We start from the raw sequence: 13364 nt of genomic DNA, 5'->3' as shown, positions 1-13364 counted from the left end.
GGAGGGATAGGCGTGACTTAAGTCAGAAATAAACCCAAAAACATTTTATTCTTCACTTTTTGACTTTGAGAGTTAGGAGACGACCCCAAGTGCTTTCTTGACGGTTTTTCACCATTCTTAAGGCTAAAGGTAAGGTTTTAACTCCCCGAATTCATTTTTCGATCTGTAGATCATAATCTAATGGGTACTTATCGATGGGGGAGAGTTTTGATCTGGAATTTATGGTGGAAAAAGTCATAATCTGGGTATGGGGATCATGGGTTGATAATGTTGACTTTATTTCGTGTAATTAAGTCTTGTTTATTGATCCTAGCATTATATTGATTGTTTGTAGACTAAGAACAAGCGGAAAGGATTCGAAAAGGGAAGAATCAAGTTTCTTAGGGGATTCAAGCTTGTTTGAGGTAGGTGATGGTTGTGATTTCATGTTGTGTGATGTATGTTTGTTCTTGCTTCATTATAATACATGTATGTATGCGAATGTTGTATTATTGATCACACTAATTGTAAATGAGAATAGATGAATGTCATGAATCATGACTGTATGATTATGAGAATGTACTTTATGATTGTGATTGTGACTTGTTGAATGGATCGGGTGTTGCGTTCCGACACACTAACTTGGATCGGTTGCTACGTTCCAGCATAAATATGGGATCGGTTGCCATATTCCGATATAAACATTGGATCGGATACCACGTACCGGCATGCTAACAGTTTAGGTTTGGGTTTCATGAGAAGACTATTGACTTGGCATAACTGTGTAATTGAGAATTGCGAATTTGATCGTTGTTCATAAATGATATTAATATTTTATATGTTCGGTGTATGCATGTTATTATTATGTTGTAATGGCTTATGTATGTTGCACTTAGTGGTATAACCGTGTGATTCTACCAGTACACTGTGGTTGTGTATTGATACTGCACTTACTCTTTCTTTCTTGAGTACGGAGCATCTTCAGGCGGCTATTGACAGACCACGCTTAGAAGATCAGTTATTGTTTGAATTCAAGGGTGAGTCAGTTTTTCTGGGTTGTCATGAGTTTTCTTTCGTTTAAAGTCCATATTTTTGGACTTAGACTTTCTAGTTAGTTATTCCTATGTTAGTTTGGGGTGGTACCCCTTCTGACTTCTGGATCTTGTTAGAATTTTGGTACATTGACTTTCAGGTTCTAGGTATTACTTTCGCAATGTTAGTTTTGGTTGTTAAACTTTTGTTGGAGTTTATGGGAACTCCCTATCTTTTCCTTCACATTAAACTTGCTTTTGTAACCTTAAATGCTTTAGTATTTTGATTAAGTTGGTTTGCTAATTAGTATGAATGGTTTTTTCACCGGAGGATTAGTGTGGGTGTCATTCACGATTGTCTGGGTCGTGACAGTTTCAATATTTAAAAAAAATATATTTTAAAAGATGTTAAAAAGTAACTTTACAAATAAAATGAATAGGATGGTATATTTGCATTTAAAGTAAACTAAAAATGTTTACTAGATTATAAACGAGTAGTTCTTAATTCAATTATATAATCAAATTTTTACTTTATTTGATTTTAAACATATTATTCTGAATAGTGAACTAATGTAAGCTTGATTTAAATTTAAAGTTGTCCGGCCAAAATTTGATATCTTTTTATTATATAGAAATATGAAGTTGCGGACGATCGAGGATAATATGATCATTTCATATATATTTTATTTTAAAATTCTATAAATTCTATTTTTAAATTTGTCAAAATATTTTTTCAAGTGACTAAATTTCCTCCATAAGTTACATGATTATTCTAGAAACTATAAATTATAAGATTTTTCTAGAACTAACTACGACACAAATAAATAGACACTAACTCATTCTTCATTTCATTCACTCCTCAATTCTCTCCCCTCTCATGTCTTGTACCAATAAATTTTTCGTCCTTTATTTCTGATTTGTATCATAAATATTACACACTTCGGTATAGATCTCTTATTAGGAAGACCAATAATGCAGTTTTTTTCAATATTAAGAACTTCATTTTTGATCAATTCCTTACATAATGGCCCTACTTTTGTAAAATAATTATAAGACAAAATAAAATTCGTTATTTCGAACACATCACTTATGGGACTTGTCCATGTAACAAATTTTCAGCAAAATTCAACTGATCCACATTTTTCAAACACTCTAATGAACATGATAATGGTCCAGTTAACATGTTAAATTCAATATCAATCACAATTGCAATTCTCAAAAGGCATAATTCATAAGGAATGGAACCAGTGAGTAAGCTCTTCAAGAACAAAATTTTCAACAATTTTGGAGCATGTTATGTCTTTTCCTTTGGTTCTCTTTAGACTTTTCAATTTCATGGTGTTTCTTTTCTTTTTGGATTGTAATGATAATTTTTGAAGTATCTAATTTACTTGATTTCTCTTTTTATGTATAATCCCAAAGCTTCACGTAACATATATATCATTATATAATTTATTGAGAAACATATATTTATTTATTGCTATTATTTTAACATCAGTTAAAATCATTTTAAGCAAGTTATATAAATTATTATTTTAACTACCTCATGTTAAATTACTGCAATATATATTATATTAACTTTTCTTAATATTTTTAAATTCTCGTTATTTGAGGTAAAACAATCATTCATCAGGTATATAAATTAATTTAGAAAAAAAAACCTTACTATACTAAGTTGTTCTCCTAATTTTAGTGAATTTAAAGACAAGATATAAAGTCATAACTTTTTTTATCCTTTTATCACTTTGTAAAGAATGTGATGATTCATTCTAAATTTCATCAAGTAGATCACTATTTTGTTTGTTAAACACCTATAAAACAAATTTTAAGTGTATTCAAAATTAATAGGATCAACAGACTTGATTGCTTCATATAGTTTATCAAAATTGTTAATATATTTGAGACTCGTAATTTTAATATATTCTCTTGAATAATTTTCAAATAAAATAGAAAAAAATATCATTAAATTAATTATTCAATTCGAATATACATGTTTGACATGATGTTAAAACAATCATTGGAGCATGTGATATTTTTTATTATTATTATTTCTTATCATGTTTATTTGAAAATATCATAATAATTTTTCTTTTCGAAAACTCATTAAATTTCTATTACAAATATATATAATATTGTAATGTCGAACCCTGTTAACCCGTTAACAGGCCTTTAAATTATCTAGTATTTAATAGAAGCAATGCGTTTTCGATATCTGATTGGTTCGTACTTACTCATTTTTTGGTTTTGATGTCTTCCAAACATGTGTACCACCTTTAATTTCTATTTTTATGGACTATACCTTCTTTACTCAATTTTTTACAAAAATAAAAAATAAATATTTGATACTTTTTTCTGTTTTTAGTTAACTTTTTAGGATTACCAAAACTAGCTAAGGGTGAGGGTTTTGTTACTACGTACCATTCCAATTATATTATTCGTTGAGGTCTTTTTTTTTCTTCTTTTTCATAGTGGGGTTATGAAAAAGACTTCAAGAAAATGAAAGAAAAAAAAGAAAGAAATAGAAGTGTGTGGCCTTTGGCCCTTTGTTCCTTTTGATAATGTATATTTCCTCCATTTTAATTTATATGAATTAGTTTGATTTAACATAAAAAAATTTAAAAAAACTTTTGAAATTTGTGATTTAAATAAGTGATAGATGTTTATATAAATAGATATTTTAAAGTTAAAATTATTAATATAGAAATATGTTATTTCTTTTGAGACTAGCTAAAACAGAAAGTAAGTCATATAAACTGGAGAGCAGGAGTATAATAAATTGGGGTTAAAAATCAAACAACAAACTTTGTACATTTCCCTTACTTACTTACCCCTTTCACTTTTTTTTCTCTTTGCTTCTCTCTCTCTCTCTCTCACTCACTCACATTTGTAAGTGTGTTGTGTCTTTCCATTTTAGCTCCAATAGTCCTTTTGCAACCAAAATCTTGTCTGAGATTTTTCTATATTTGTAAGTCCTCATTGCTATACATGTACTATCTTATTATCTACTCCTTAACTTATTACCTTTTCTTGCCTCATTTCTTCTATTTGATGCTTTTCTCTTTTCCTTAAACTTGCAAAAAACATCCTTATAATCTCTTCTTGTGTGAAGTTGGTACTTAGAATTACAATAATATTACCTTCATCAGGACTTGAATTAATTAATTTCTAGGTTATTTAATCTTTCGTTGATTTGTGTTTTTTTTTTTAATAAAGGGATTGATCTAAAGAGATGGTGAGAGGGAAAACACAGATGAGGCGTATAGAGAACACGACAAGTAGACAAGTTACTTTCTCAAAGCGAAGAAATGGTTTGCTCAAAAAAGCTTTTGAGCTTTCTGTTCTATGTGATGCTGAAGTTGGATTGATTATTTTTTCTCCAAGAGGAAAACTATATGAATTTGCTAGCTCCAGGTAATTAAATACTAACATATATATTTCTTACTTTTAATTTTATTGCTAAATTTTCTATCATTTTACATAAATCTAGCTTCATCTTAAAGATTATATTGCATTTTATGTTAAACATTATTGCATCGTTACAAATTTTCTTGCAGATCGCATCAGATCTCATATTTGTACCTGGAAAATCACAAACTATAAAAGATCGATGTAAATATAAGTCTATTTATAGATGTAGATGTAGATCCAAGCCCTTTTAATTAATTAATTAATTAATTAATTACCCAATGGTTAAACAAATTCTAATTCTTGCTTAAAAAAGTTTCTCCAAGCTAAGCTAAGTACCTTCATGAAGAGGTTAGTACTGTAGCCTATTTAGAAACTCAACCCTAGTTAGTTAAAAGATTCCTCTTAAATTACTACATTTTACTAACAACATAGTAAGTAATCATATTGTAATTTGGTTCCTCTAACCTAAAAAAAGAATAATAGTGTTAAATCTCATAGGACCAAATTAAGTTTTCCTTGAGTAATTATATTAGACAATAGAAAGTGTACAATTATCTTGTTTGTAGTTTTAGTAGTACTAGTTATCCTCATCTCATGTTTGGTTTAAGGGTGTGTTCGGTACAAAAGAAAATATTAACTTTTTTATAATGTTCAATCGTGAAAGTTGTTTGAAAATATTTTCTCTAAAAAAAAAATGAATAAAAATAAGTTTCAGTACCAATGTCATATATATTATTGATTGTGTCTTCACTATCCTCTAATGCTCGCTCTCAGCACGGCGCCGCCCATAATCTTCATTTCTAGGTAAGAAATCCACTTATTTTTCAGATTTGCTTAGAATAAATGGTCAAGAGGTATATGGTGTGAACTTAAATTAAGTGTTTTTTTTTTTTTGAAGTATAAATGGGAGCCAGTTGTCAAGTTATAGTAGTACTAGTTGATTTCATGCTCTATATATGTTCTTGGGCTGTTCCCATTATAACGCCACCTTAAGAATCTTTTGAGCTGACAACTACCTATTTCTGTACGGACATCAATCACTATGCCTTTTGTGCTTCTATGTATGATATATCATACTATATTATATATTTCTGTCAGTAAAATCTTTATTTTCTTTCTTAATATATGGAATATCCATGTTATTACCCATAACTTTTGACTTCCTAGTAAAAGGCATGCTTCCATAACTACAAACAAAGAGATTATTAGGAGAATAATTGGTAGTTGTGCGTGTCTCCTCCCTTTTTTTTAAGTGTGAATTGGTGTCAGTTTGCGTGCATCATGATTATTCTACCACCAAATCATTTATATTGTTTCTGATGAAATTTGAACCCTAATGCAATTACTCGTTATCGAATGCTAGCTTATATATGTTGATAATTAATATGTAAGTGTTGTTCAAAATTGGCAGCGTACCGGAGGTAATTGAACGCTATAAGAGGCATACTAAAGATAAAGTTCAACCTGATGTAAATCAATCTGTGGATATTCAGGTAAATATGCAATTAGTGCATTTGCAAAAAAGTAAATAATTAAAGGCTTACATTATATATGCATATAATGCAGAATACTAAGCAAGAGACAGCAAGTTTGATGAAGAAGATAGAGCTACTGGAATCATCTAAAAGGTTCAATTATATATAGCTGTTATTTCATTTTTACTACTCCTTCCGTCCCAATTCATGTGACATTATTTGACTGGGATATGGAGTTAAAAGAATAAAGGAAAGACTTTGTTATGTTTATCGAATTGCCCTTATTAAAGTCACATTTAGTTGACTTTTCTTCACAATAAAGTGTTAAGTGAGACACAATAAGCGTGAAATGGAGAAGGTGTCATTAAATAGTTGCTAAATGAGGAAATATGACATTTCTTTTGGCGATGGATTAAAAAAGAAAGACCGGGTGTCATATAAATTGAGACAGAGCAAGTATTTTTTTCTATGTCTCAACATTAATTGAGAGAAGTTTTGAAAGACCTTTTCAATCTTCTAAATGGCAATTTGCATGCAAAACACAGGAAACTCTTGGGAGAAGGTTTAGGATCATGCAGCCTTGAAGAAGTACAACAAATAGAGAAGCAATTGGAGCAGAGTGTCACTACTATCAGAGCTCGAAAGGTTTAATTTTTTCACACAATTACAAGCATGCTTAATAACTTTCTATAATCTATTTTGAAATTTATGGAATTAGTAACTACTTGTAACGCATTTTTCGTTCTCTTCTTGTTTTCAGATGCAAGTCTTTAGGGAACAAATGGAAAGATTGAAAGAAAGGGTAAGACTAGTTGCATTGTCACAATTCATACATGCATAATGCCAATTATCCTATATGCTTGGTCGCTCAGACTCTTAAACATGCCAACGCGTGCATAAATGGTCAGAGTATAGGTTCATTAGAAAACTATACTAAGGTTGACCTTTTTAAATATATATGTGTCGTTGGTGAAAAATCCTGACTCTCACATTGCATGCGTGGGTCTATTTTTAGAGGATCAGTCATGAGTGTGGAAATATGTTTAGAGAGTCCGAACACCATAGCCTATAAGTGATCATGATTTTGTTGCTTGTTATGCTTGTCTACCAAGAATTTGTTAGTAACTTACGCTAAATATTTATTTCTTACTTTCTTGTGTAATATATTATCCAGGAGAGATCCCTTACAGCTGAAAATATGATGCTGAGGGAGCTAAAGGTACAAATATCTTTTCCTTTTTTTGAGTCATACACATAGTCTAGACTCCCAAACCAAACTTCAGATCTATACATTTGATTATTTTTTTTCGAACTTTATGATATTCAATTATATATGACTTAAATAAATGCGTCTGATTTGAGTATTTTTCATTGTTGTATTAGTTTGGAGGGGATGAAGAGAGAGGAAAATCAAGTGGAGAGAAAGAAAGAGAAGTAGTAATTTGTATAGAAGGTGGTAGCGATAAATCAGATGTGGAGACTGAATTGTTTATCGGACAACCTCATCATCATGACTCCAGAATAAGGCGTCCTGAGTGGTCTTGAGTGGTCCGTTGTCGGACCACTCAAGATCGCAGAACTGCTCTCATGTGCCCTTATTTTGTACTTCAATTTAAAATATGTGTAAATTTTGACTAATTATCAAGTATAAACTAACTAGTATTCTCATCTGCTTAATTATTTTGGAGATGTATGAGTGGGCTTAATCTCTCTCTTAATTAAGATGGAGTTTAACTTTAATCCCCTCTTCTGAGATGCAATTTGTACTTATTTGAAATGATGTAGTATTACATTTACTTTCACTTTAATAAAGCTCCTTTCTTTTATGATGTTCATCAGTAAACTTTCATATTATATTTTCTTTCTCTACTTCAATAATATAATATAATATACATTATCGAACAACTAGAAAGAAATTACATTTAACTCTAAAAGTAATAAACTAACCAACTACACGTCTACTTTAGGCAATCAACATAATTGTTGTTATTGGTCCTGGAGAGAGAAATAAAACCTATAATCAAAATGTTATGTATGGATATATGTAACTTTTAAGGTATAGTTTTTGGTATTTGATAGTCATTGGTTTAATTCAATTCACTTCAAAGGTTCATTAAAAGAAAAAATGTTCTCAATATAAAGTTTATAACTTTTTGTACTTGGAGTCAAAAAATTTTATCGTGGGCGAAGAGATTTTATCCATCCCATAACAACCTCGAAACCATTGGCTAGATGAATTAGAGGGGATTAGACCCTTAGTTTAATCGTACTGCTGACATCTGTCTCGTAAGTAACGGACTGTTTGGGTATCCACTTATTTTTAGCATCTTTTGCTTCTTCTTCATATTCATATAAAATTTCGTACAGAGGTTTTATTTTTATTTCTGTTACATTAGAAAGCCTTTTTTTTCTTCTTGATTTTGTACAAAGGTTTGGCGATTTAGGGACCACTTTTGAACATGGCCTTTACTTTCAAATTTTAGTTGACCACATGATAACAGTATTTTCATCAATTTTTCTTTGATTTATTATAGCATATCATAGTATTCTCAAAAATGTTTTCTGCTACAACTAGGTCTTTTTTCTGATAAAATTGGAGTAATACAGAGTTAATCAATTAATTATTTAAATCAAATCAAGTCTCAAATAAATTTATTACAATAATATAAGATACGTCTCCACCCCCACGCACAGTTATAAGAATCTAGTGAGCTTGACGCTCTGGAGTGAATTTTATAAGAGGTATATAATTTGTTTTCGATTTCTCATTGGCAATGACACGTATATACTAGTACTTGACATATATTGATGTTTTCCCAACACTAAATATAAAAACTCCCATGGTCTTGTCATAAACTTAATCATTACTTGTATTACATTTTTATATGAGAACGTTCAAAGTAGCTAGGAGAGTCAAATCACCTCATTATTATTAGAGTGAATGCAAACATATAGTACTAAAATTCCTATAATTTTCACTAGTAGGTCTCACACTATTTAGTATATCCCTACAATTTAAATTTAATAATTAGTTTGCTTTTCTTTTGAAGTTATCAATTTGAAATTTTGTTCGCATACCTACGTTCTCTCTTATCTATCAGGCAGCAACATTAATTTCCTCCCTTTATACTATAATTTCTAAGAAATTGAGTTTTGTTCACATGTAACATACATAGTTCATATGTCATCCCCATTTCGATTCTTATACTACACGAAGTTTAGTTTTATCAAAACATTTCTATTTAAATTATTCCAATCCCAATTTTGAAACACTTCTATTTAAATTAAAATAAAACTTTTAAACCCCTCTTACTATGCAAACTTTTTTTACTTAACTTTAACTTTTCTCTAATCACATTCAAATATTCCATTTCAATTTCAACCAAATACTTTTATCCAACACACAACTTAAATATTTCTCGTTTAGAGTTAACAAGATTCTGTCATAAATGTCATTGTTTCCCATGAACTTGGATATAGTAAAAGCACAATCAACCGAAAAAATTACTCTTTGTTTACTTTTACTTTTCTACTTTGAACTTTACATGTTCCTTAAGAAACAATGATTAATATGCGCATTTTCTATAATAATCTTAATTAATTTATTTTTAAGTCTTGACAAATGATTTTTGAAATAAGTAACTAATCATGTTGGGATAAACTAGAAAAAATAATAATTTTATTTTAATATATTAAAAATGACAAGTAAAAATAAAAATATATTTTAAAAACAATGAATAAGTAAAACTGAACCAAGGGAATACTAATGACTAATGAGATATGCGATCTATCTAGAGTCAATTGGGAACCAATTCAATACTAATGAGAAACAAATTTTAATTACAAATTGGAAAAAAAATGCGCATTTTATAAATGTTTGTAAAGATTAACCCTAGCTACTTTCTGGAAAACAAATTATAAAACTACTTAATATTTTGTTAAAAGTGTTAATTAATTTGGACGGCAGGCCAAGAAATGTATTAATGAGTAATAGAAAGATGATTTTATTTTTAAATAGTAAATATAATTAGCAATTTAATATTTTTACGGTTGTAATTTAATCATCCTGTATATAGGGTCATATCTATGACGTTGAACTTAATTATCTTTTGAAAATTGTCAATTTTTGCATATGAAAATTAAAGAATTGATGGATGGAACAGTAATAAACAATTTTTATATTTTTAGGTTAAAACTTCTGTCTTATCATCAAAGTTGCAAGATAGGTAATATTTTTCTATGTTTCAATTAAATTTATCTCGTGAAATGTCAATATAGCACTCTTACATGATATTATCATTAGTATGTCAATAAAATTATCTCGTGAAAGTTAGAGGTACACCTTTAGATCCCAAACATTTTCGGAGATCACTTTTGGGATTTTATTATAAACTTTTTCTTGGACAATGAATATCATAGGTAGTTTTTCTTCTTCTCCCTGTACTATTAATGCTTCATTAATCTGACGTATGAGATGTATGACTTCTATAGTCGAACATCATAACATGAATCCAAATTGATTCTCAGTGGACACACCTCTCTTTGTCCTCATCCCATCTCCACCTTCTTTCAAATTTTGACAGTGTAACTTAACAACTTGATACTCCTATAGTTGTTGCAATTCTGAATATCACCCTTATTCTTAATTATATAACAAAATCATTGTACTTCTCATTTATTATTCGACATTTTTTATTTCCTAAAAATAACGTCGTCAAACAATCTAGTTAGTCATTTCATACCTAAAATATCCAAAAATCTATATGACTCTCCAAGTGCTCGAAATTATCCAATATATTATTCTTGTTCCTTTCTTCATTAAGAGTTTATTTTCAAGAATAATTTTAAAAGACAAAAGAAAACTCATTTGATTTCCACAAACATGGTCAAACTGATTAGTAGACTTAACTCCTTGATAATTTCAATTTAATTTGACAAAGGAAGAAAAATAGGAATTGAAGAAATAAAGGGTAAAATAGTCTTTCAAAATTTATTAAGACGAATAGAATAGAGAGGTCAATTTGTGCGTAAAAAAATATTAAACATGATAAGTTGCCAAAAAAGGTACGCATCAGGTGATGTTAGCAATCCTCCTTAAAAGGAATTAAATTAGTCAAACACTCACCTAATCTCTAATATTTGAAGATTAACATAAGTATATATATAAATTATAATTAACTGGTCCCGGAGAGAGATTTTTTTTTTTTAAAAAAATTGAATTATTAAAAAAACAAATGCACTGGGTAGTAGCAAACATGGTGGCTTCTCGAGATTATTTTTAAAAATTTTAATTTATGTAAAATTAAAGTTTTTTCGATTAATGTACTAATAAGGGATATAATAGTACAGTAATTTATAGTTTATTTAAAATAAAGTTGGTTGGCGTGCCGACACCTGTCACCACCATCCACTACCTCCTGTTTGGGTGCCCACTTACTTTTGGAATTTTTCCTAATTTTGTACTAAGGTTTTGTTATTTTTTGGGACCACTTTTGAGCATCATTTAATTTACTCATTAATTTTAGATATCCAATCAAATACTTTTGTATTTTCTTATTTTTGTTAAATCTAATAGATAAACAATATTAAAAGCATATTTAGAGTCCGCTTGAATTGACTTATTTTTAGATGTTTTTTACTTTTAAACATCTATTTAATTTTGAAGATGTTTGGAAAGTTTTAAAATAAAACAAAAGTTAAAAGTAGGATATTTTCTATTAATACTTTTAAATCTTTATCTATAAGCTCATACAAACCGTCCCTTAGTAGATTATGAGCCCAGGGGGTTATTAGTCTTTCTGGGGTTAAAACAGAAAATATATTTTTAACCGTTCTTTTGAATAATCAAGAGTATTTTCAATATTTCTCAAAGATTTTTTTCGCAAATAATATTATTCCATTAATTAAAAAAATATAGGCGCCAACAGTACATGGCAAACATGAGGACAATTATAATTAACATGTTTCGTGCTCAATTGGTTACGTCGTCTTCTTTCGCTGTTATATACCCTACTGACGTACACAAAATATACATGTGCAATTTTGTTGGTGTATTAATAAATTTTTCCCAATACAAGTAGTTGCATTAATCCATAACATTTATTACTAGCGGAAGTCAGAAATATTGTTAAAGGTATTCAAAACTTAATATCGAGTATGAAAAATAATTTTTGAGCTATATATTTTGTACAATTTTTTTATATACATAATATATAATTTTTCGACTAATAATATCTAACTGACCAACCTAAATAAAATGTGACTATGCCACTATGTACTATCACTGGCCCAACAAATGCTATTTTTATCTCGATTTACGTGACACAAGCAAAATTTGAAGAGTCAGTTAATTTATTTAATTTTTAAAGTTGTAATTACGATAATCTATAGTTTTTTTTTATGTAACTTTTAATAATATATGTAGCTAATCTCTTTGTTTCAATTTATGTGGTACTGTTAGCTGTTTTATTTATTTTTAAAAATTCAAGTTGTTAATTATTATGACTCACAGTACATTGTATGTCATAAAATGGTCAAAAATGTCCTTAAACTATGCGAAAGAAACAAAAAGGCCCTCCGTTTGTAGTTTGGTCCAAAAATGTCCTTCCCGTCAATATTTTGGTCCAAAAATGCTCTTATTGTTATTTAATGGGTAAAAAATGCGCATTTTTTCAAATAAATATATATTATTATTTTTACACATTCTTTTTTTAATAATATTTTGTCAAATCAACGAATGTTTATCTTACTTCAATTAAAAAAAAATGAAAATATTTCTTATTTTATTTTTATAAATATAAATTAATTTTTGGATGTACTATGATCTTATATTTATGACATATATTATCTGTCGAAAGGGTACATGTAGTTATTCTATTTTAATTGATAAAATGAGATTAAGAAGAAAAAAAAATCCTACATTTTTATTTGTTAAAGTGATTTTAAAAGAAAGAAAACAAGAACACAGTTCCTTAATAATATTTTAATTAAGAAGATGTGTTTAAAAAGAATAATAATAATATACTTATTCGAAAACAGGCATGTTAATTTGACCCATTTAGTAATTATAGAGGTATTTTTTTGACCAAAATATTAATGGAAAGACATTTTTGAGTCAAACAATAAACGGAGGACATTTTTGACCAGTTTCCCCTTTTTAAATAATATGTTGGTTACTTTGTTCCAATTTATGTTGTACATATAGAATCTATATTTCTGATTCAATCAAAATTTTATGTCTTTTAAATATTTCAAACTGTAAATTATTGTGCTTATAATACCTTTTATATAAAATTTAAATAATAAATGTTACTTTCTTTGTTCTAATTTATGTGGCATTGTTAAATTTTCAAAAATCATTTAAATTTTTGTATATCTTTTAAAAATTTAAATTCATAATTATTGCGACTCATATATATATATATATAGTATCTCTATTAGAGAATACGCGTTAATTGCTATGGTTTGTGAA

General features: G+C 28.6%; 1 protein-coding gene across 2 annotated transcripts; it reads left to right on the top strand.

Annotated features, from left to right (window-relative positions):
* Positions 1-3846: 3846 nt before the first annotated feature.
* LOC125862903 (MADS-box protein SOC1-like) lies at positions 3847-7701 on the top strand. 2 transcript variants are annotated; one of them, XM_049543028.1, is made up of 8 exons: positions 3847-3975; positions 4224-4421; positions 5830-5911; positions 5985-6046; positions 6439-6538; positions 6654-6695; positions 7068-7112; positions 7277-7701. In XM_049543028.1, exons 2-8 carry the CDS (start codon positions 4240-4242, stop codon positions 7436-7438), a joined length of 675 nt encoding a protein of 224 aa, XP_049398985.1. In that variant the 5' UTR covers positions 3847-3975; positions 4224-4239; the 3' UTR covers positions 7439-7701. The 2 variants fall into 2 exon arrangements, with proteins under 2 accessions (XP_049398985.1, XP_049398989.1); XM_049543032.1 differs by lacking the exon at positions 3847-3975 and adding an exon at positions 4104-4122.
* The last annotated feature ends 5663 nt before the right edge of the window (positions 7702-13364 follow it).

Source organism: Solanum stenotomum, chromosome 1, assembly GCF_019186545.1.
Source record: "Solanum stenotomum isolate F172 chromosome 1, ASM1918654v1, whole genome shotgun sequence".
Taxonomy (NCBI): Eukaryota; Viridiplantae; Streptophyta; class Magnoliopsida; order Solanales; family Solanaceae; genus Solanum; species Solanum stenotomum.
Note: the sequence above shows the minus strand (reverse complement) of the source record. Positions and strands in the feature narration are given on the sequence as shown.